Source organism: Macaca fascicularis, chromosome 11 (assembly GCF_037993035.2).
Source record: "Macaca fascicularis isolate 582-1 chromosome 11, T2T-MFA8v1.1".
NCBI lineage: Eukaryota > Metazoa > Chordata > Mammalia > Primates > Cercopithecidae > Macaca > Macaca fascicularis.
Window position 1 is genome coordinate 87,932,913 of NC_088385.1, and position 25,555 is coordinate 87,958,467.

A 25,555-nucleotide genomic window follows, 5' to 3' on the forward strand; every position below is an offset into this window, starting at 1 on the left:
GCCCAAGACAAGACATTCTTAATGGGAAGAGAGGTAATATATACTGAAGCCCCCCTGAGTGCTAGATATAGAGTCAGGCTTTGCATATCTCACTTTATTTTGTAATAGGTTAGTTATTAAAATAAGAATGCTGATTTGTGGACAAACCATCTGGGTCCTTTTTATCATTTTTTTTTTCTTCTTTTTAAACATGTTGAGTTAATGCCTATGAAGAAAATCTAGGGAAAAAATATCAGTCAGTGACTTGCAAATGAAACTTTAAAAAATTCTGATAAGATATAGGGAAATTACAATATGTAAAAAAAATAAGAATTTACAAAAGTTATGGTATACCATTTAAGGAATTTTCATCCATCACACACACACACACGTGCGCGCACACACACACACACACACACACACATACACCCTAAGACTCCTTTGTTAAGGGGTTTCTGCAATAAATGCTTTTATAGATAAGGCAATTGGGCAGGTCAAATGTAAGGAGAGAAGATGGAGATAGAGATGTATATCTGAGATAGTTAGGTAAAATTAGTGTGTAGTTGAAATTAGGAATGGTTTTGATGTCATGATCTTCAGATAAATAGGCTAAAGAAAAAGTTTTATTTTTATAGAAGATGGAAATGATGTATTCTAACAAGTCAGTCTAGACTCAATATCTCCAATAAGACTGTTAATAGAAATATGAAAGGAATTATTTTTTTCAGAGGAGAAGTCTAATTTTGACTTTATTAAATTATTCAAACTTTGATATATTCTATATATGCTCCTAATCTGATATGTAGCTTGCTTTTGTTTATTCAGAATTCTAATTTTAAGGAATGCTATCTAGAGCTATTTTTGTGCATATTACAGATATTAAAATGTGAATTATTTTCAAATGTCTGACCTTTAAAAATATAATAAAAGGAAACAAGACTTTTTGCTTTTTTTTTTTTTTTTCTCTTTTGTTTTAAGGCAACTTGATATGGTGGAAAGACGTTCTGCAACCAGACCGAACTGGCCTTCCTTCTGCCTTTGCCACTTGTAACCTGGGGCAAACTATGTAATTGCACTGAGCCTCAGTTCCATGAATATTAAATTATATTCAAAAAGCAGACAATACTATATATGCATATATTTAGCACAGTATAAACCTTTCCTAGATGAAATGTATTATAACTAGAAATCAGAATTCAGGAATACATGCAATACCTTGGGTCAATTTTCTGCCCTCTGAATAATTTATTATCTGTCTCTTTTGCTTTGGATTTCTTAGTGAATAAACAATATACTTAAAAATATGAGGACTTATTTTTCTGCAAATTAATGAGTTCCACAAATGTTTGCTGAAAGCTCATGACATGCCAAGCACTGTGCTAGGTATAGGAAACACAAAAATAAATGGCATTCAAACTTGGTCTTATAGAGCTTACTGTGCAGTAGTAGAGATGTATGAACACTGACTACAACTGAACATTTGAGGCATGTCCAGAATATACTGAAGAAGAGAGATTGACATAAGCTGTGGTTCCCAACAGGGATACATTTTGCCTACACCTGTGTTTGTCTTGAAGAATGACTTAGCAAATTGCCAGGTAAAGAGTACAAAGTGTATCTTAAGGACAGGGGCAGGTCTAGGCTTTGTGGGGCTTGAAACTTTAATCATTTGGGAGCCTTTTTAAGAAAATAATATAATGTAATATTTGGTGAATATGAATATATATTTAGAATTAGAAAAAATATTGTAAGTTATTGGAGATTTGCGTCTTTTTCTGCTGCAGTCTCTTTAGGCATTTAGAAGAGAAACATATAGAAAACCTATGAAATGCTGCTACAACCTCAGCAGCAGCCAGCTCTTACTGGGGCCTTTGCAAGTAAAGGGCCTCAAGATTTGCATTGTACTAATTCATGGCAAATCCACCTGGCTTAATGAATTATTTGAAAGGGATTTATACATTTCATACATATGAGTCAAAAACATCATTGAGTATGCAGTTTTGAACAGGTAAGTGAGATTTATGTAGAAGTGGTTAAGTCTATAACAATTACAAATGGTTTATTCATTTTCATACCATTCAGTAGAAAACAGAATCATTCAGATATTTCTTTAGAAATGTTAAATTGCCAGTCTGCAACTAAAATATTGTGATTACCCTAATTAACATTGTTAAAGCTTTCTCTCCATTATTATTTTTTAATTGTAGCCCAAGGTGGTTGTTACAGCATCATTTGGCATTGAACCTGGAAGGAGGGTAGAGTACGTACCACTTGTAGAAGAAGCGCTAAAAATAGGACAACACAAACCAGAGAAAATTCTCATTTATAATCGTCCAAATATGGTAATCTGAATATTGAATTTGGTTCTTGCTAATGTTAATATGCTAAAAATGATTTTAGTTTTTACCATTTAAAAGATACACTTGATTTATAAACTATTAAGTGTACTGCTGAATGTCATTGTTATTTCTAAAAAAATATGAATAAGACCTACTGACTTCATGAAAATCTAGCCTAAAACCAAAAGACTGAAACACAGAAACATGTGTGAGATTAATGAATTGGATTCTATGTATACTGCTATTGTTGTGTTTTTAATTAGCTCAGATTATATTAACAATAATAATAACGACAAACACGAATTGACTGCTTACCGTATGATTTATAAGACATTCTACTAATGAATATATTTTTTAATCTTCCTGGTAACTCTATTAACTAGATGATAATATTATTACTATTTTAATAGAAGAGGACTCCAGTGAACACGGAGATAAAGCAACTTGCCCGGTTTGAAAGCTCCAGAGTCGAGATTTGAATGTATGCACTCTGACTGTATGCTTAATCCCTCAGCTCTCCTGACTCTTGGAGTGGTGTGACTAATTTGAATGCAAACATCTTCTTAAAATTTAGAAAAGTATTTAGGCTAGAAATAAAACCATGCTCAGGAAAACAAAACATGAATATTCTAAGTAGATACATTATTCTGCAATCCATGAAGGAAGGGAGAACAGTGTAATATACCAATGAATACAATTTACGGTACTTTTTCTGTAACTTTGAACTGATGATCACCTTATTTCTTCACCCAAGCAAATCTTTAGCTATTTATGCTGACATCAACTTGGGTTTCTAGCATATTAAGTTTTTTTTTTTTTTTTTTTTTTGCAGAAGTGAAATTGCAAGACTTAAAGAATCATGTGCAATTTGTAGAACTCTTAACAAGTTTTATTTGAAAATACTTAAATGACAAGATATGAGAACAGAGTATTAAAAATACATCATTTTGGTTACCACCAAGCAATTCCCATTACCACATTAAATTCCTGTATAAAGTTTTAGTAGTCTGTGGTTCATGATCTGCTGCACTTAATGGTTTTAATGTTCTTATGATCTTGAAGAAGAATTTTAAGTTTCTTTCAGAAGACCTCAAGCACTTTTTTTTAAAAAAAAGCTTCTTTGCTGTTTAAATCAGGTATTGCAAAATCAGCAATATAGAAGGCCTTGGGTAAGAACAGTTTAGAGGGATGGCAGGAACACACACACAGTGTATGCATATATGAGTATATGTGTGCTGTTCACATTAATATGTAGTTTGCACAGAACTTATGAGGTACTAAGTTCTAGGCCCAATGCTAAGTACTTCCAAATATTTTTTTCTTATTTAATTCTAACAAACCAATGAAATAGATGTTACTAGCCTTATTTTAGAGATAAAGAAACTGAGTAATGGAGAGAGGTCATAGCCCAAAGTCACGGCTAATAAGTGGCAGAACCAGGATTTAAACTCCAGTTTAATGACTTGTAACCAAAAAGACATATGATATTTCTTTCACTATAAACACATTGCATATGGAGGATATCAATGTTCCTTATTCAGTTTTTTCTAATGCAAGTCTGTTCTCTTTTCTTCTTTTTTTTTTTTTTTTTTTTTTTGAGACGGAGTCTCGCTCTGCCGCCCAGGCTGGAGTGCAGTGGCCGGATCTCAGCTCACTGCAAGCTCCGCCTCCCGGGTTCACGCCATTCTCCTGCCTCAGCCTCCCGAGTAGTTGGGACTACAGGCGCCCGCCACCGCGCCCGGCTAGTTTTTTGTATTTTTTAGTAGAGACGGGGTTTCACCGTGTTAGCCAGGATGGTCTCTATCTCCTGACCTCGTGATCCGCCCATCTCGGCCTCCCAAAGTGCTGGGATTACAGGCTTGAGCCACCGCGCCCGGCCTCTCTTTTCTTCTTAATAGAGATTAACTGCCTGCTCCCCTCCAATAACTAGCTTACTTTCTCAGCTTCTCTCTTTTTCTGCAGGCCCTTTCCTCTATTGTAATATAGATGAGGGCTGTAGAAATCTCTTGTTCTTTCTAGTAGACCTGCTGTTTAGGCAGTAACTAAGCCCAGTGAAATGGCTTTGCTTTGGATTTAGAGAGACACAAAGGCTCAGCGGGGTGTCTTATTAACCGGGATTGCATTTTTGTAAGAGGAGGTAAAAACTTGGCTGCCACACCTAAGCTTCAGGCAAGCAGTGATGGAATCAAAGGATATTACACCCCTACGCTCTCCCAATACTGCCTTTTAAGAATTACAAGAATTAGGAAAGACATATCTATAGAAGTAAATGCATATATGTGAAAATGTTTTGTTTTCTCCCTTTATTTGTCAGATCTCCTTTACATGTACCTCTGTTTCTTAGCCTGAAGAATAACCATTTATTGAAGTCCTAATTTCATTAGAGGCCCATAAAAATTATCAACCCTGTAATTATTGTTGTGATCACTTAATTGATGTTTTTATTTTGCAGTGTGATGATTTTTATAGATCTCTGTGTTGTCAAAAGTTTGATAATTTGCAATTAGTTGCTTTTATCCATTGTATAAAAAGAAATGGAAACATATAATTTGGTCATAATCAACTATTTTGTTTATCTAAATGGCAGAGCCAGTGCCTATCAGGGTGGGGCTGGAGAAAGCAGTTTGGCCTGAAACTTCAACTTGATGAAGGGTCTTCAATTCAGCTATAAATGTGTTAGCTATAAATGTGTTTATTCATACAGGCATCATATTTGTGATGTTATCTTGGAGTATTAATTGGTAAATGTACCTATTTAAATATATGAACAGTTTTTACAACCATGATTAATGTATTAAGCAACCTAGAAAATGGAAGTGTCTTTTCTAAATTTTTCAATCTTTGGGCTTATCTCAGGAATCACTTTAATGAAATGGTTACACACATCTCTAGATAGTAGATCGCATTAACTTTCATTGAGTGTTATATAACTTTGCTTGTGCTTATGCTAACATGTTCGCCAATTATAAACTTCCTGATGTGTGATCTTGAGCTCAGCTAACATCTAAGAAAAAAACAGACTTTTAATGGGCATTAACTTTACTTAAATAGTTGTAATTCCCCATCAGAGTAACTTTTCCATCAGCCACTTCCCTGCTTTTCACCCATCTGGTCATTTCATTGTCACTGTTTTTAAAGAAGTCTGTTTAATTTCTTTAAAGATGTATCTGTTTAACTCATGACTCTATTATCACAAAGTTTACAACACAGAGCCTGGTTCTTGAAACAAAAAAAGGAAAAAAATATTTCTCCCACAATAATGAATGATCTAGAAGGAGTAAAATTTGGATCGTATTTTGGATATATCACAGACTCTGACCAAATTTCAATACTGGATTTTAGTCTTCAAAAAGCAATAGTAGAATTCTTCCCTACTCCTGAAGAAGAATTAATGTTTTCTTATTTGGAAAGGTAGCTGTGGTGTTACTCCTAAAGGCCATTGTATGAAGAGAAATTTATTAGCTTAGTTGACACATCATTGTAAAGATGATAAATGCAAAGTAAAAGAAATAGGCTATGGAAAATAAAAATTAGTTTATAAAGTTATTAGTGTACATACATCTATAAAAACATGAAACCTTGTTAATTAAGCTATGAGTGTTGATGGAAACATTACTACATTATACTGAATTTCTAAAGGATATCTCTAGATTTAAATGAAACATGTTTTTTTGTCAGTTTAGTTGAAGTGAATATAAAACCTTTGGACTTTTTATAAACATTTATGTTGAATCATGAACTTGAGCTTTTTAGTCATAAATCTGATGTTTAGCGCCATTATAGGCTTAGATTTTCAGTCAGATGCTCGGACTTACATAGATTTAGCTACTTTTTGTTCTCTTGATTTAATCTCCTATTACAGTACATACTCTTATATTTTTCCTGTGTAGGAGGCGGTTCCTTTGGCTCCAGGTCGTGACCTTGACTGGGATGAAGAGATGGCAAAAGCCCAATCACATGACTGTGTTCCTGTTCTTTCAGAACACCCACTGTACGTTCTTTACACATCTGGCACAACGGGGTTACCTAAGGTACTCACTCTCTGAGGGATAACTATCTATAGCAGCAGATTTACTTTGCACCAAGAATGTTTGATCACTGACTGGAAATGTTTGCAGATTTTACTTTGAAGTTTAGAGAGTTACTTCATTTGCTTTTATTTTTTTTCCTGTGCCCAGTCTGGAGTGCAGTGGCGTGATCTCACCTGACACAGTTACTTTATATCTTAAAGAGATTTTGTGCCTAGTGCTAAATATAAAAACATTTATTATTTAACATCAAATATTTTGCTCTCATTTCTTCCAGAATTTTCTCAAATGCTAGAAATATACAATTGCTTTAGTAGATGTTTGATTGAATATCAGTTGGTTTAATAACATTATATAAAAATATATTTCAAATAAGATATTTTTATTCTTTTAAATTGAGGTATAAGTTTCATGCAGTGTAGAATTGATTTTTTGATCTAGGGGAATTCAATTCTTTATTATGAATGTGATTTAGAGAATTGACCTAGGCAGTTTGAACAGAGGCAGTTTGTCCAAAGTATTGACCTATTTGATTTACAGCATGGAAGACATTCAAGGATTTTTAAATCTGTTCACCATGAAACATGTTTTTACAAAGCAAAGTTGAAAGCATCAATATTCATTTAATGTGTCAAATATCAACAAATACCACTTTTGCCTGGTATCTCCGAATAACACTGTTTCTTCATAGACCCTTATAAAGGATAACAGTATAATTTTCCTTATTCATCTTTATTAGGTGGTTTAATATTCCCTGAATTGTAGAATTTTAGTAGGAGAAGGGACTTTCATAATCATTCTTATCCTTGAGGAGAGTGACTTCTTCATTACTGTTAGATTACTGTAGCATCAGTGTTCTGAAAACGTCGTCTCTTAATCATCTTAAAATAGTGGTTCTATTTGATTAGTTAGCTTTTTAAAAGGAAATTTAAGATGTTCCATGTAAGCCTTGCTTGTGAAAAGGAACACTTTTCGTAGGGGAATATATTCTCTCTGAGGACACAGGTCATGTTTTAGTATATTTTGGTCTACCATTGTTCTTTGTATGTAGTTGGTGCTCAATAAATTTTTGTTGAAATCATACATAGATGCACACACATGAAGATATTTGTTTCATTGTAGAATTGAAGCCTTATGATTTTGTTACAACTCGAGTGACTTGAAAAATATTTCTGCATATTGGAGATTGGAAGATTTATTTATTGAAGCATGCCAAATAATCTGCTGGACATAATTCTTAACCTCAACTTTTTCCAATTCTGCCTTGCATACTCGCCACCTGGAGTCCAACTGAACATTTGGCTATAAAATAAAAGAGAACTCAGGAAAGTTATGATCTAATATAAAAGTATCAACATGAGAGAAAACTCCTGACCCTGAAAACACAGTATAACTTAATTTTTAAAAATTTAGTTTCTTAAAAGCCTGAAGAAATCTTATAAAAACATTTGTGCTACCTCAAGACTTTAAGTCACTGAAATTCACTGTGACCTGGAGTAGGATCTCATGGGATGGGCAGAAGAAAAGGTTTTCAGAAATTAAAAGCTGACTTGCTAGTGTAGTAGAAATAAAATAAAAGCAATACACAGAGTATTAGATTGAAAAGTGGTTCCAAATAAGGAAGGACCCTAGCTACTACAGGTTTTTCCTTTCTTTTCTTTCTTTCTTTCTTTTTTTTTTTTTTTTTTGAGAGTGAGTCTCGCTCTATTGCCCAGGCTGGCTCACTGCAAGCTCCACCTCCCAGGTTCATGCCATTCTCCTTCCTCAGCCTCTCGAGCAGCTGGGAACTACCTGCACCTGCCACCATGCCCGGCTAATTTTTTGTATTTTTAGTAGAGACGGGGTTTCACTGTGTTAGCCAGGATGGTCGTGATCTCCTGACCTTGTGATACATCCACCTCGGCCTCCCAAAGTGCTGGGATTACAGGCGTGAGCCACTGCGCCTGGCGCAGGTTTTCTCTGAGAGGTTCTTTTCTGGATTCCTTTCAGTGCCTAAATGGAAGATCCTTTGATATTTCTATCGTTCTCATTTTCCTCCTGATGTACCATCCTGAAGACAATCTATTTCAATAAATTTGAGAGGGCTTTAATTGTGTGGAGATTTCTGCACCCACATTGAATTTGACTCAATTTAATGTGTTTGTATGGAGTGCTCATCCTGTGCTAGAACAGATACAACTATGAGTAAAGTATAGTCCTTCTAGTCTAGTGGGATTGAACCAGGTATGAATACAGGTGATGCAAGATAGAAGGTGGTCATTTAGTTGGGAAGATAGTTGACTACACACAAAGGAGACAAAGAGATTAGTTTTCAGGCTGTTTAATTAGTTTGGAAGTTTACATAGGACAGCATACCTAATAGGGAGGAATCAGATTTGGTTCAATGTTAGAAGTGTAAGACTTTGAATGTGAGAACATATGAGGGTGCTTTTGAATATTCATTGAAATAGAATCAGAAGGATGGTTTGAGGCAAGGGAAACTAAAAGTCTTTAACATGCTGAGCATGATGTGTCTTCAGGACATTTAACACGAAGATGCCCAGTCAAGAGTTGGTAATGAGAGTCTCAGCCCAAGAGTTATACATATGCGGTTGGAGATAGACCCTTGTAGGTTATTGGGGTACAGGACCGGTGATTAAATTGTGTGAGTGAGTGGGCTTTGCAAAGTTAACACATACAGAATGGCAAAAGAAGGTAGTTATCTCTTTAAGTCTCTCTTCCCTCCAGTGGACTTTAGAATTGAAATTGCTTTAAATTTTACATTACCAACAGACCTTTATGGCACTTATTTTAACCTATCTTATACATGTTAGTTTTTATGGCACTTATTTTAACCTATCTTATACATATTAGTTTTTATTAATTTACTTTTTTAACAATGAATGTCCTCTGAGGTCTTAGAATACACATTTTCCTTTTTGGATCCACTGTAGCACTAACATTAAAATTTGACCCATGTAGAGCCTCAGAATATTTGTTGAATGATCTCTTACTTCTCTAGTAAGTCAGCTTCTTGGACACCTCCTTATTCATACCATTCTCATTTCATTTTTCATAGGTATAATCAGGATTAATAGTACCTAAAATCTTAATGTTGGGATCCACAGAATGTAAGTATAGGAAAAATAAACACACATGCATTAATGAAGCATTTAGATATAAATATGATGTCATCATATGGTTTGTTTCCTCAATTCCTGATCTTCATGAGGAAAAATAATGTTGTGAGCTCATAAAAAAACTCTTCTGCCTAAAAATGCTTGTTTCTCAAATATAAAACACACATAAGGCAGTCTGTTCTTTGGTTAGAATTTGTAGATATATTTAGGGCATATTTGCATATCGGCATTTGCCAACTCTGGAGTTGTCAAGTTGCTGTATGACAGGTTAATCTGTTAGCTGCTGTAAATATTCCAGCAACCACATCTGAGCTTCTTTGCATACATTTCTGTTTTGTTGTGGGCTTCTATTCTGTTTGGTTTGGGTGCCTATCTTTGAGATAGTTCAAAGCACTACATGATAAAAGAATCCCTCATCTGGATGAGATGTCCTTTCAGGTATGGGAGATTTAGTGATCATAATATGCATCTTATTCGGTTTGATATCATAAAGGGATTGTGATAACCAAAAAAAAAAAAAAAAAAGAAAGAAGAAAAGTTCAGTGTCAAAAGAAAACAAGGGGAAAGAAATCAAAAGGAAAAGATTGAAAAGAAAACATGACAAGAAAGTGGTAGATAAGACCTTTTGTCCTGATGTGGACTTACAAAATTTATGTAACTTTATTCCTGTTTAAGTGACTTAATACTATTTCCTGCCCTAGAAAAAAAAAAAAAAAAAAAGGAGAATGAAAGTCAAATATAAAAGAGCAGTGACCTTTTTGTTTAATCTGTGGTACGCTCTTTCAGTTAAAGTGCTGAACTGGTTGCACCTTTGCCCCTTAGCTCACAGTTGTTCAGATCGACAAAAAATTATACAACTGCCAAAATATCCTCCATGGACATAGCTTCAGAATCATCTGAAAACCTGTATCAAGATATTTCCTGTTTGATGAAATATCCCAAATGGAAACATTTTATGCCTTCTAAGAAGATTCAAGGTTCACTAAATTCTACAAGTGTCGAGGGTTTCTACTGAACAAAGAGTATTTGTTAACATAATTGTATTGTTCATATGGATTTATACACTCAACTGTTCATTCATTTAGACAGTCAACAAATGTAGTAAATGTCTATTCTACCCCAGACACTGTGCTGAAGATACAAAGGTATTGTGCTCAAAGTGGTGGAGAAGGCACAGCACCAGGTGGGGTATCAGTTCTCTGATGAGGTTTGCAGGCCCTGAGGGCTGTGAAAGAGGACCTGAAAGACATTTGACACAAATAATAGGATGGGGTGAAAGTTCCCAGAAAAGGTGGTATTTTTGCAACGTCTTGAAGTACTCCTGGTGAAGACATTAGAGTTCATCAGGTTTAGAAAAGGGGTGGAGGCTTACTCTAGAAATAGGGGGTGCCATCTGTCAAACCACGACCAAAACAAGGTTTAGTGCTGATGTGTTAGATTTTTTAAACAATCAGAACGATTCATTTTTTTCTCTGACACCTGCCATCATTTGGTGATGGGTTTCTTTTCTTTCCTTCAAGTAAAATTTATTTTCCCCCTCTATTGTTTCTTGTCAGGCTGAATTGATACACACACACACACATACAAACACACACACAGATATACATACACACATATATGTAAGGATATAAATATGTACACATGCATGTATACATGCATATATTTACATGTGTATATGTGAATAGACATTTTACATATGTAAATATATATGTATTTGCCTTGTATGATTCTTTATTACAAAATAAATGATACAGGGACTTAATGTAAGAAATAGGAAGTTTTGTCATGTACTCTAAACTTTTCTACTCTCAGTATTTCGGGATGTGCCTCTCAGATATTCAAAGACCATTAGAAAAAAAAAAAAGCTTACATTTTTACAATGAAGAATCCCAAAATCTTTTCTTTTCTTTTTTTTTTTTTTGAGATGGAGTCTTGCTCTGTCACCCAGGCTGGAGTGCAATGGATGGATCTCAGCTCACTGCAAGCTCCGCCTCCCAGGTACAGGCCATTCTCCTGCCTCAGCCTCCCGAGTAGCTGGGACTACAGGTGCCCGCCACCTCGCCTGGCTAGTTTTTTTGTATTTTCTAGTAGAGACGGGGTTTCACCTTGTTAGCCAGGATGGTCTCGATCTCCTGACCTCATGATCCGCCCATTTCGGCCTCCCAAAGTGCTGGGATTACAGTCTTGAGCCACCGCGCCCGGCCCCAAATTCTTAATCTTACCACACATTTCAGGCTTCCCTCCTCTTCTACAACACCTGTTGTTGCAATTGTATTTTTCTTTTTCAAGTTGTGGCAACCAAAACTGCACACAACATTTATACTAACATGTTTTCTGTTTTACTTTAATGGCCCCATTTATGGCAGTCTTTGACTTTACTTGTCTTCAAAAGTAGCACAGTAAGCTGGAAATTATGAAGAACTATCTGTGATAACTTTGTGGTACCATTTCTGAGAAACTAATATTCAGCCTTTACTTGTACTTGCACTGATTGAATTTTTTAAACACCATGAACATTACATTTGTGCCCCCATCCCAAAAGAGAGCACTTTCATATTGCTTCCATTCCTATTTCTGAGATAGCATTCACTTTCATGTCTTTATTCAGGGCACAGAGTGCTAGTCCCATCTGGATATTTTTCAAGTTCCCCAGACATCTTTAAGAATTATGACTGATCCTACCAAAAGATCAGAACAGCATATTGGCAGGTTACAGGGTATTTATGAGAATATATTAGATCATCTAATGACTTGACTTTTAAGGTAGGTAGAGTATAAATACATAGAGAGGCCGGGCGCGGTGCATCATGCCTGTAATCCCAGCACTTTGGGAGGCCGAGGAGGGCAGATCACGAGGTCCGGAGATTGAGACCATCCTGGCTAGCATGGTGAAACCCTGTCTCTACTAAAAAAAAAAAAAATTAGCTGAGCATGGTGGCATGCCTGTGTAGTCCCAACTACTCGGGAGGCTGAGGCAGGAGAATCGCTTGAACCTGGGAGGCGGAGGTTGCAGTGAGTGAGATCATGCCACTGCACTCCAGCCTGGGTGACAGAGCAAGACTCCCTCTCAAAGGAAAAGAAAAAAGCACATATAGAAGGTAATAATAAATAATAGAGATTCAAAAGACTAAAATGAAGAAGGTTTGTGTTTTAGAGGTAAGCATTGGTGTTGAGTATTTTTACTTCATATTCAGATCTACTACTGTAAAAGTGGTATTTTTAGTTTCCAACAAAATTTGCTTAGTTATAGTATAATGATTTGTTTTCTGGAGCATAATTTATGTGTTTTCAGAGGCTGAATGGTGTTTCTCTTTTGCATTTTAATTTTCATTACCTGGATAATGTGATTATAAACAGGAAACAAAAATGCTTTATCATCTTATTTTTGTCACAAATTAATATTTATGCTAAAGAAATTCTCTTGAAATGTAACCTTTGTGTTTTTTGTGCTTTCAAACCTCTTATAAAAGGTGAACCTGGAGAATATGAAACTATGTGTTTCTTTATTCTGCACCATATCAAATACCCAGAAATTTGAAACTGTATTATCTGAGCATTTGGGAGGCAAGACCAAATTGCAGATCTAGAGTCTAGATTAATAAATGGTAAAAAGATGCTTGATTAAAATTTGTATACTCATTCTTTAAAAAATAAAAGTAAGTGGGTATCAATGACTAATGAAAAACATAAATTATGGCTCTTCTCATTCCTTCAGCTTCATTTTAATTGTTTTAAATGAGAATCTTTGATGGCAACCTCTAATTATTTTGACATTTATGCCTTTTGACTGATAGGAGCACAGGGTAAAATATAAAGCAATAATTGCTAGAACTAAGGAAATAATATTGTTAATGAGATATTAAATTTTAGCCTTTACAACTTCAAATGCTTTTTCATGCATGGTCTCATTTTTAAGTCTCTTTTTTTGGTCGGATGGGTTTAAGTATTCACTAATTTACAGACAGAGTGACATTGGTAAATGTCGTTTGAAGAAGTACTCATCTGAGAGGTAAATAGAAATTTGACAACTTATCCTTTACATTTATCTTTCAGGTTTTACAATTGAATTACTACTCAGTTATGTCTTCCCTCGCCTTTTATTTCTTGTCATCATTTCTAGTCAATGCATCTTACCCTCTGTACCATATGGTCTAAACATTTACCTAGTTATAATAATATTTAGAGTTACTGATAAAAAATGGGTTCTAAATGCAGGGACATGTAGGATGGAGAGAAAATTTTAAAACATTTTTAAGTGAAATTATTACTGATATTAAGTATCACTATCTGTCATAACACATGGACAGCGTATTGTCTACAAAAAACTACTTTTTCTAGCCTGTAAAACGAATAGTTTTTATGAAGTGTTTGCAGTTTGATTAATACCAGATTCAATCAATCTGTTGAGCCATAGGAAAAGATCTCAATAGAACAAACTAGCAAAGTGCATGGGAGATAGGATAGGATACAGTGGGAAAATAACTGTTTCGTTTACATGGGAAAGTGCATGTGTAAAACCTACTGGCATGGGGCTTAGAATGTCTAATGTTCCCATGGAGATCAAGAGGGCCAGCTGCATGCTAACCATGTCATACCACCTAGAAAATAGCTCTCAAATACCAACAAAGTTGCATCTGATATTTGCTAAGAGACCAGGTGTTGTTACTGGTGAATAAAATAATGTTCCACAGCATGATACCTATGTTTTATTAGTGGCACCTGAGGAGAGCACCAATTTTAGTAACTAATGGAAAGTCAATTTCTGTTTCATTTTCCTGAGTTGTGTATGTGTGTTAAGGTGCAGCGCTATGCCAAAAAGCATAATTAATAGCACAGTGATTGATTAGATCCATGTTTGCCCTTTCATAAAAATCACTTTTTTTTCTTTGCATAGAGCAGTTATAATTGTTGTACTAAAAGATGCTTCAAAATACATGTGAGTGGAATATACCTTCTATCTCTCAGCAGGTGTTCACCGACTCATTCTGAGTATTCACTCAGTTATGTCTTACTGAGCCAATGACAACGTTTTTTAAAACAATACATGAACTTAATTATTAAATTTACTATTAGTTCTTATTTATGGTGACATTTGTATCCAGTGTTCAAATATTAGTCTTGTATTGAGGTTGAATATGTTCCCAGTGTTGGGGAAAACTACTTGAAACTGATTTGTGAAAACTGTACTACAATGATATAACGATCCCTACTTTTGTCCAAAATGCAATATAAGACAAATCTTTTAATCTAAATTCAATTCACTGGAATTCATCCTTAAGAGTTCTAGAGTTCATAATGAAAGAATTGCTCAGCTTTAAAGTGTGCTTGCATGATCCTCAGTGAAGTGTTGCAATGAGATTCCAGTTACATTATGACTTTGTTTCCTCTAAGCAGCTATTATTATTTAATCATCTTAAGAAACAGAGGTCCTTATGTTAGTCTGTATTTGAGGCATATAACTACATTTTACCTTTCTTCACACTAATTTTTTTTCTGGAAATACGTCTGAAAATGTAGTGTTGATAATGTGTGGTGCTATTAGAAAAGTTTGTATTGCATGTAATTTTGTGAAATCATGTTTTCTTTAGAAGACTAATAATGTGAGAATGGATTCTAAAAATGGTACTAATAAAGACAATTATTTTGTGGTGACTATTAAAAGACCCAAAGAAATAATGATTCAAAGATAATTTTATAAAAGCCAAAGTAACTTGTAGCTAATATATAAAATACTTTTGACCAGGAACTTTTAAAGTGGATGCTATGAAGATAGAGAGTGTTTTTACACATTGTTTATTGATTTTAACTTCACTTTTTCTCTCCTTAGGGTGTGGTTAGACCCACTGGGGGATACGCTGTCATGCTAAACTGGTCAATGTCTTCCATATATGGACTTCAACCTGGAGAGGTAATCGTGGTTTTAAATTCACATTACATAACATTCTCTGAATAAAATATATGCATTTTATTATCTTATTTTTTAGGTGTGGTGGGCAGCTTCTGACTTAGGCTGGGTTGTTGGACATTCCTATATCTGCTATGGACCTCTTCTCCATGGGAACACAACAGTTTTATATGAGGTAATAAAGTAAAATTAATACCACATATAGATACTATTTATTTTATTAAAACTGTTCATGAAGCAGTCCTGAGTAGGATCAGAAAAATTGGGGTGGGGCAGGGGACATTATTATTATCTTCTTCCAGTTAAAAATATAATTTCAAAAGAGAAAGGGATATGTAGGAAATATTAGCCAGTTATTTTAATTTTGTTGACATTCAGAATTAAATTCTGAAGAACACACAAAAACAAGCTTTATATCTATCCCTAACAGATTTCTAGAAATTACTGGCAAACTGATACTGATTTTAGAGTCCTAGAAAATAGTTGTCACAAGGCGAGCAATGTAGATTCACCTTTTTTATTTTCATAGGATTCATGGATTTCCAAAGTCATGTTGTTTCAATTTTAAATAAATAACTTTCCTTGATTTCTAATAAAGCTCTGTGTGTAAGGCATAGGAATATAGACTGACCAGATTTATAGCTGAATAAATAACTGTTTAAAAATTCGATGAATGTATCAGTATCACCTAGGAAGAAGATTTCTTTGTGTACAGAAAATTTCCTTTATATGCCTATTCCATTGACCTTTATCAATGTCTTGTATAAAGACTTAGAATAACATACCTATCAGATCTGTAGAAGATCGAAGTCTTGGAGGGATAACTAATATAGTAGTTTGCTATATTATCTTTCAAAATGACCTTGGACTTTTGGGACAAATTTAACAGGATGGAAAAATACATAAATCTTTACAGTTTTATATTTAAATTAAAAAATACAGAAATGAAATAGGGAAAATTTGGGTTGGTATAGTTTATGTAGTCAAATCTCTGGGTATTATAGCATCCATAACTTAAGCTGTTGGTAGGACTGTTTTTAAAAATTACTCACCATGTACAATGATATAATCTTACTTTACTCTTCCACATTTGAAAATTTGTATTCAGTTTAACCAAGATGATTTTTAAAAATCACTAAATTACTAGAGAGCATCTGAAAGGCTGGGTGTGGTGGCTCATGCCTGTAATCCCAGCACTTTGGGAGGCTGAGGCGGGCAGATCACAAGGTCAGGAGATCGAGACTATCCTAACACAGTGAAACTCCGTCTCTACTAAAAATACAAAAAAAAAAAAAAAAAAATTAGCTGAGTGTGGCAGTGGGCACCTGTAGTCCCAGCTACTCTGGAGACTGAGGCAGGAGAATGGCTTGAACCCGGGAGGCAGAACTTGCAGTGAGCCAAGATCACATCACTGCACTCCAGCCTGAGCAAGAGAGTGAGACTCCACCTCAAAAAAAAAAAAAAAAAAAAAAAAAAAAAAAAAGCAAGGATCTGAAATAACAGAGTAGCATGAAAATAATGTATACAAGAAAGAGGTGGGCTGGGCACATTGGCTTACGCCCATAATCCCAGAACTTTGGGAGGCCAAGGCAAGTGGATCACTTGAGGTCAGGAGTTCGAGACCAGCCTGCCAAACATGGTGAAGCCCGGTCTCTACTAAAAATGCAAACATTAGCCGGACATGGTGATGCATGTTTGTAATCCCAGATATTCAGGAGGCTGAGGCAGGAGAATCACTTGAACCTGGAAGGCGGAGGTTGCAGTGAGCAGAGATTGCACCACTGCACTCCAGTCTGGGTGACAGAGTGAGACTCCATCTCAAAAAAAAAAAAAAAAAAAAAAAAAAAAAAGAAGGAATTCGGAATGACTAGTCTGACAAATAATACACTTAATGTGCAGATACTATAATAATATTTTGATGTTTAAAAAGTTGCTACATATAAATTATGTTGTCTTGTAATGCAGAGTTACAGAGGGTTATATTTTGGGAATAATCAGAGACAAATTTAAATGCTTGGCAGTAGAACAAATGGACAACTTCTCAAATATAAGGCTCTCTTTCACGTAAGTGTTCTGTCAATACCAGACAAGGATTGTGAAGTAAAGGGAATTTTATATGTGGGGTGTGGAGAATAGTATTAAATGATTTCAAGTTAATTTGCAGTCTTAAATTTCTGCAAGTCGATGAATTTGAAAACATGAGAGGCTATTCTCAATCTTTCTGGAATACTCCAGGCCTCATCATCACTTAAAGACCATTTGTGTTCTTTCATTTTTAACTGGCTGGTTTTCTGTCTCTGAATGCTAAGAAATATTAAGGTTGACTTTGACACAAGTATTAAACCGTCATATACTACACTACACTTTTGTATCATGCTTTTATATCTTGCAGACTTGATATGCTTTTGGGAATTCATATACTACTCTACATCTTTTGTATAGTGCTTTTCTATCTTGCATACTGAATATGCATTTAGGTATTTGTAATAATTAAAACAAAATAATCTTGACAAATCATTTCATACCATTGTCTTTGTAATATAATTTTTTAATTAAAATCATTTCTCTTGAAGTAAACAAATTAAACCTCTATACTGAATATTTATATTGAATTGTGGCATTGGTTACATAAATATGACAAAGCCAAAGATGCTACATGTTTGTGGTTATAAGTATTAAGCTGCTTTAGAATTGAGATACATGTTTTGCACTATTTACCATGGGCTTTTATTGTTTCTCAATTTTATTTAAAACATGATATTAACACTGTGATAGAGGGTTGTTTGTTTCTATTTTGGAATGATTTGGTCAAGTAGAGTGTAGATGCTCTATAAATATTTGTTGTGTGAATAATTGACTGAAGTAAGCTACAATTTAAAACCTTTTCTCTGCACTCTGGCTTGTTTTCTTTTTTTATTATTATTATATTTTAAGTTCTAGGGTACATGTGCATAACGTGCAGGTTTGTTACATAAGTATACTTGTGCCATGTTGGTGTGCTGCACCCATCAACTCGTCAGCACTCATCAACTCATCATTTACATCAGGTATAACTCCCAGTGCAATCCCTCCCCCCTCCCCCCTCCCCATGATAGGCCCTAGTGTGTGATGTTCCCCTTCCCGAGTCCAAGTGATCTCATTGTTCAGTTCCCACCTATGAGTGAGAACATGCGGTGTTTGATTTTCTGTTCTTGCGATAGTTTGCTGAGAATGATGGTTTCCAGCTGCATCCATGTCCCTACAAAGGACACAAACTCATCCTTTTTTATGGCTGCATAGTATTCCATGGTGTATATGTACTCTGGCTTGTTTTCTACAACTTATAAATTTCTCTTTAACTTTCTCTGATCATAAAACCAAGTCTTTTAGACCTTTGTCTACTTCTAGCTATGCCATCAAGTTTTTTCTTTTTTCAGATCTTTCCTTTTATTTATGTAACAAACATTTGCATAACACTTATTATATGCCAGGCAATATATTACATTCTTTTTTTTTCTTTTTTTTAAAATTATACTTTAAGTTCTAGGGTACATGTGCACAACGTGCAGGTTTGTTACATATGTATACATGTGCCATGATGGTGTGCTGCACCCGTTAACTGGTCATTTACATTAGATATATCTCCTGATACTATCCCTACCCCCTCCCCCTGACCCCATGACAGGCCCTGGTATGTGATGTTCCCCTTCCTGTGTCCAAGTGTTCTCATTGTTAAATTCCCACTTATGAGTGAGAACATGCAGTATTTGGTTTTCTGTCCTTGCGATAATTTGCTGAGAATAATGGTTTCCAGCTTCATCCATGTCCCTACAAAGGACATGAATTCATCCTTTTTTATGGCTGCATCAGCTAGGCCATCTTTATTTTCTTCTCCACTAAGTTCCTTGAAAAAATATCCTGCCCACATTCCTGAACCTCATGTTCTTTCAGTCACTCCTTATCTCACTGTAGTCTGATTTATGTTCACTTCATTTCATAGAAACTGCTGCAGATGGGGTCACCAGTTACTTCATAAGTGACAAAGTCAAAGGGCCTTCTTTAATCTGAATTTATTTTTTCTCTTACTAGAGTTCAGCCCTACTGACCATTCTTTTAGGTGATCCTTTCCTCTCTGTTGAGCTCCATGCTCCTTTTCTAATGTTCATGTTGTTTCTTTTATCTGCTATGACTTTCCTCCTTCTTTCCTTTCTTGTTAACTCCTACTCTCCTTGTAGACTCTGCTTAGATGTTACCATGTCTTGAAAGTTTCCTCTCACGATCTTGGGCCGTGTGCAGTGCCTCTTTCTGTGGTCCTGTTGCTTTCGAGCATATGTCTGTCACTGAGCTGGCCACATTGTACTGAAATGATACGTTTATATCTAGAAGAGGCTATCATCTAGAAGAGGATAAAAGCCAGTTTCACAGCACAGTGCATAGCACATACTACACAATTAACAAATACTTGTGGAACTGAATTAAACTCTACTCCTCGTTTTCTTCCTTCCATCCTGACAACTTGTTCTTCTTTTCTTCTCTTTGTTTCTTTCACTTTGGTCCTAAACATTAGAGTTTAGCAGGATCATAGTCTTTGCTCTATTTTCTTACTCTGCTTACGTTTCCTGGATAATCTCCAAGCAGTTATATTTGAAGACCATTAATTAAATCATGGCTCCTAAATCCCCTTTTTATATCTGACTTTCCTGCTGAGTACTAACCTATTGCTAGACATCTCTGAATAGTCTTTACACATCTTATGCTCAAGATGACATGAACTGAGTTCTGTATCTCCACCCCACCCTGCAAACCATATTTCCTTCAGCGCACTCTGTGTTTCTGGTAATGTTACCTCCATTCATGCAGTAATGCAAACTGAGAATCTGCGAATGATTCTTAAGTTCATTTTCCTTGCATCTCACACTCTACTGGTCATTACATTTTATTGAATCTAGTTACTTAGTACTTATCAAAGTGTCATCTTTTTTCCATACCTCTTGACATGTATTCAAGGCTGATATTCAGCTCATGCACAAATATGTTATGTTGACTGATGTCCACTCTACATTTTGGCTTCTGATATGATTTGTGCCTATGCATTCCAGTTACATATTTCAGGTTATCATTAGATACACTCCCCTCTTAATATTGATAAAACAACAGACAGAAAATCAGTGAAGATGTAGAAAAACTTGACATCATCAACCAACAAGATTTAATTGACATTTATAGAACACTATTCTCGACAGCAGCAGAATACACATTCTTTTTAAATGCCCACAGAATAATTACCAAGATAAACGAAAACCTGGGCCACAAAGCAAACTTCAACTAATTTAAAAATATTTGAAGTCATGCAAAGTCTATTTTAAGACCACAGTATTTTCAAACTAAAAATTACTGAGAGTTAACAGGAAAATCCCCAAACAATTGGAATATAATCAATATACATCTAAATAATCCATGGGTCAAATAGGAAATATCCAGGAATGCACACACACACACACACACACACACACACACACACACACGTCTCTGTGTGTATATATCTCAAACTGATTGAAAAAGAAAGTACATCATATAAAATGTCGGAAGACACAACTAAAGCAGTTCTGAGAGGGAAATTTATAGCACTGAATGGATATATTAGAAAAAAGGAAAACTCTCAAATCAAGAATATAAGCTCCTATCTCAAGATCCTAGGAAAAGAGGAACAAAATATAACTAAAATCAGGAAGGAATAATAAAGGTAAGAGCAGGAATCAATAACATTGAAAACATAAAAACATAGACAATTAATGAAACAAAAAACTAGTTCTTGGAAAAGATAAATAAAATGGGCAAACCTCTATAAGCCTGGAAAAGAAAAGAGAGAGAAAACACAGATTACCAGTACCACACATGAAACAAGAGGTATCACTAACGACCTGCAGATTTATATCAAAAGAATAATAAGGGAATACTATGAGAAACTCAACACACATAAATTTGACAGATGAAGATGAAATGGACTAATTCCTCAAAAACCATAAACTCACCAAATGAGAAATAAATTACTAGAATAGCCTTATGACTGTTAAGAAAATCCAATATGTAATTAAATAGACTCCCAATAAGAAATCTCCAGACACTGATGGTTTTACTGGAAAATTCTACCAATGTTTAAAATGGAAGAGGAGGCGGGGGTGTTTGGTATTTCTGTATCCCGTGTGCCATCTACCAATGTTTAAAGGAGAATCAACACCATTTCTGCACAATCTCTTTCAAAAAATAGAAGAGGAGGAAACACTCTCTTAATCATTTAATGAAGCTTGTATTGCCCTAATAATAAGTCAAAGGCAAAAAAAAAAAAAAAAAAAAAAAACAAAACTACAAACGAATGTCCTTCATAAACATATAGACAGATACAAGAATTCTTGACAAAATATTAGCAAATATTTTGAATTCAACAATTCAACAATATATAAAAGGAATTATACACTGACCAAGTAGGATTTATACCAGAGGTACAAGGCTGCTTCAATATCTGAAAATTGATCAAGGTAATCTACCATGCTAATAGGCTAAAGAAAAACTATATAATCATATTAATTGATGTAGAAAAAGTTGTTTAATAAATTCACCATTCATTCATAATGAAGAACTACCAGAAAACTAGTAATTGAAAGGAACTTCCTCAACCTGACAAAAGATTACCTATGAAAAAACCTGTTGCTACCTATCATAAAAGCCTGATTGCTTCTCCTCTGTTGTTCAGAAACAAGGCAAGAATTTCCACTCTCACCCTCTATTCAACATATCTGTGGAAGTTCTAGCTCATTTAATAAAGAAGTATAGGGAGGCTGGGCGTGGAGACTCATGCCTGTAATCCCAGCACTTTGGAAGGTCAAGGAGGGTGGATCACGAGGTCAGGAGTTCAAGATCAGCCTGACCAATATAGTGAAACCCCATCTCTACTAAAAATACAAAAATTAGCCAGGTGTGGTGGTGAACACCTGTAGTCCCAGTTACTTGGGAGGCTGAGGCAGGAGAATCGCTTGAACTCAGGAGGTGGAGGTTGCAGTGAACCAAGATCGCAACACTGCACTCCAGCCTGGGCAACAGAGCAAGACTCCCTCAAATAAATAAATAAATAAATAAATAAATAAATAAATAAATAAAAACAGAAATATAGAGGAAGAAAAGGCATACATACCAGAAGGGAAGAAATAAAATTGTCTTTATTTGCAGATGACATGACTATTTGCATAGACAATTACGGAATACACACACACACAAATCCCGTAACTAATAAGTGAGTTCAACCCAGTCTCAGGATACAAGATTAACATACAAATATTCATTGTGTTTCTGTAGATCAGCAATGGCCACATATGGCCATAAAGAGCATCATGAAGGATCCTTTTAGAGATGAACTGGTTTGTATCTTGACTGTATCAGTATTCTGATTGTGATAACAGATTGTAGTTTTGCAGTTTTTACACCTGGAGAAAACTGGGTAAAGGGTGCATGGGATATATCTGCATTATTTCTTACAACTGCATGTAAATCTGCTTATTTTCCTGATAATTACCACATTTTCAAACAAATTCATAAAATTAACTCATTAAAACAAACAACAAAAATCTTTAATCCCTTATCTCCTGGAAGCTACAACATTCTCTCTTTAAGGCCTTGTCTACACTCAGTAGCTCCAACAGCAGTTGGAGAAGATTGTAGAGTAAGTTCCTGATTAAGAAATGGAATTTCTCCAATTGCTGTCACCATCATTCCATCGCTACAGCTTTTCCTAACATCCCCAGTCATCTCTACTTTTCCAAAGCCAATGGGCATTTTCAGTCTTCACTGTGCTTGACTTCTCAGCATTTGAAAGCGTTGGCCATTTGCTCCATTCTAATCATTCTCGTTCCTTCTAAGGTACAACATGCTCCTGTCTAATGTACTACATGCCCCTGTTTCCCTGCAGTTAATCTTATGTTCATTCTTGTCCCAGGAACATTGCCTGAAATATATGCTACTTGTCTGTTAGATTTCAGCTGGTGTCACTTCCTCAGGGAATCCCTCCTTGACCTCTCTGATTAGGTCAAACCCCTTTATCATAGTCTCTTAGCACACTGCATTTTCCCTTGGTGGTTTCTATAAAAGTTGCAGATTCATATTAGTCTCCAGGCTCCTTTGATGTGTTGGTTTCCCACTCTTTCCTCTAACTCTACTAGGGAAGGAGTCATCTGAGTTTGTGTACACCATCAATTCTCAGCTCCTTGCCTTAATGACACATATTCAGTGTTTAATACATATTTGTTAAATAAATGCCTGAATGACAGTATCAGGAAGAAAACTTGACTTACACGTAGAGATTTTTTCTATCAATGAGTAAGAGTAATTTAAATTTTCTTTTTTACCACAGGACTATATGAGCAACTTATGTAAGTCAGGCTATATGTTTTATAGACAGAGATTTACTTTCATCAACAGAATTCAACATAAATACGGAACACCTGTATTTAAGTAGGTTATTTTCTCAGAGGGAAATTTATAGCACTATATAGATACATTAGAAAAGAGGAAAACTCTCAAATCAAGAATATAAGCTCCTATCTCAAGAACCTAGCAAAAGAGGAACAAAATATACCTAAAACCAGGAAGGAATAATAAAGTTACCAAATAATAAAGGAATAAGTCAGGCTGTATGTTTTATAGACAGAGATTTACTTTTATCAATGGAATTGAACATATTTAAATACAGAACACCTGGCCAGCTCAGTCAGTGGAGTATGAGATGTTTAAAGTATGTAATTCTTGGAGGAAAATTGGATTGACCAGTTAAAATATGGAAACCAATTCTGAATAATTTAGTCTTACTTTTGAGAGGAAAAAATGAATGCTACTTCTTTAGAAATCTACTTCATTAATAGAGCACTGATTCCAATAGATCTAACCCTAACCATGTACGAACAAGAACAGATATTTGGTAGGATGGTTTTGCCAAGGAGAAGGGATAAAACACAAGCAATCTTTTCACATAGGAATGCAATGTATAAACAAATTTAGCTAGCAACCTAGTGCGTATGTGCATGCACGTGTGTGTGATGGCAAATGGTGATTATACAGAGATATGCTCCCTGGCCTCTCTCTTCTCTCCAGTATTTCTCCCCTTTACCAGACTGTCATCTGCAGAATCAAAATCCAACACTGTTTCTCTAAGGCAAATAAATCTTTCTGGGTCCTGCCTTTCTCCTTATCTTTGCTGTGTACAAATGTGCAAAAGTGTGTGTTGTACACATATTTCAATTTCATGATACAGTAAGCCCAGGCTTCCACAATGACAGTGGTGTGGTTAAGCAAGAAATGAGATTACTGTTCCTTGGCTAGGGTATTACATAGGTCTAAAATGGAATGTTAGTAGTTAACTGTTTCTCCTGAAATCTGGCCTGAGAGTAAGCCATAAACTGATTGGTATAATTGGTCTTGATATAGCAGTTGTCATTTTTATGTAATAACAGTCTTTTTTTCCAGTCAAGGGATGTAAGTTTGCTCTCATTTTACGTTTGTTTGCATTTCACACATGGTATACATCACAGCAAGAAGCCTTTTCAATAAATTCTTCAGTATGTTCACTAGATTAGCCAGGGCAGATGGCCATTTGTTAATAATTCAACAATTAACTTTGAAGGTATATGCCATACTCTGCCTTCTCAGGCAATAAATTGAATTAGAGAAAGTTGAGGATTTAAAATTCTGAATTGTGGTACAGGAGTATGGTCACTGGACTAGAAATACTAACATATGTGTTGTTATCTTGCTCTGCCTTTATGTACCTATATGACTTAAGCAAATTAATTAAACCTCTTTGGGAGCTCATATTTTAATCATTAAAATGAGAGGGTTGACACAAACTCTCTCAATTTTCACTTTTGAGAATCTTCTTCACTTTAATTGGTTTTCTTGAATAAATATATTATTTGGTAATTTATTTTAATTTTTAACCTGGACTTTATTCCAATTTCTTTTCATGGTTAGGGAATGCTGATTCTTCATATATATTTACTGAAGTAAACTTTCACTTTAAATTAGTGAAAACTTTTAGTGTTGGAGAGGAAGCATACTACTTAAGGCTGCCATGGTATGATTTCTGACACTTCTGTTTATTAAGGCCTCAAACAAGTTGCTTTACTGATTTCCGCCTTCGTTTTCTCAACTATAATTATCAGT

The 25,555-nt window shown here is 35.1% G+C and overlaps 1 protein-coding gene across 1 annotated transcript in view; it reads left to right on the plus strand.

Annotated features, from left to right (window-relative positions):
- ACSS3 (acyl-CoA synthetase short chain family member 3) overlaps positions 1-25,555 on the plus strand; it is a 182,755-nt gene that overhangs the window by 56,449 nt on the left and 100,751 nt on the right. Inside the window, exons 4-7 of the mRNA XM_005571636.5 lie at positions 2,187-2,321; positions 6,209-6,349; positions 15,293-15,373; positions 15,450-15,545. Of these exons, the coding sequence (XP_005571693.1) occupies positions 2,187-2,321; positions 6,209-6,349; positions 15,293-15,373; positions 15,450-15,545 (453 nt within the window). The remainder of the gene's footprint in view (positions 1-2,186; positions 2,322-6,208; positions 6,350-15,292; positions 15,374-15,449; positions 15,546-25,555) is intronic.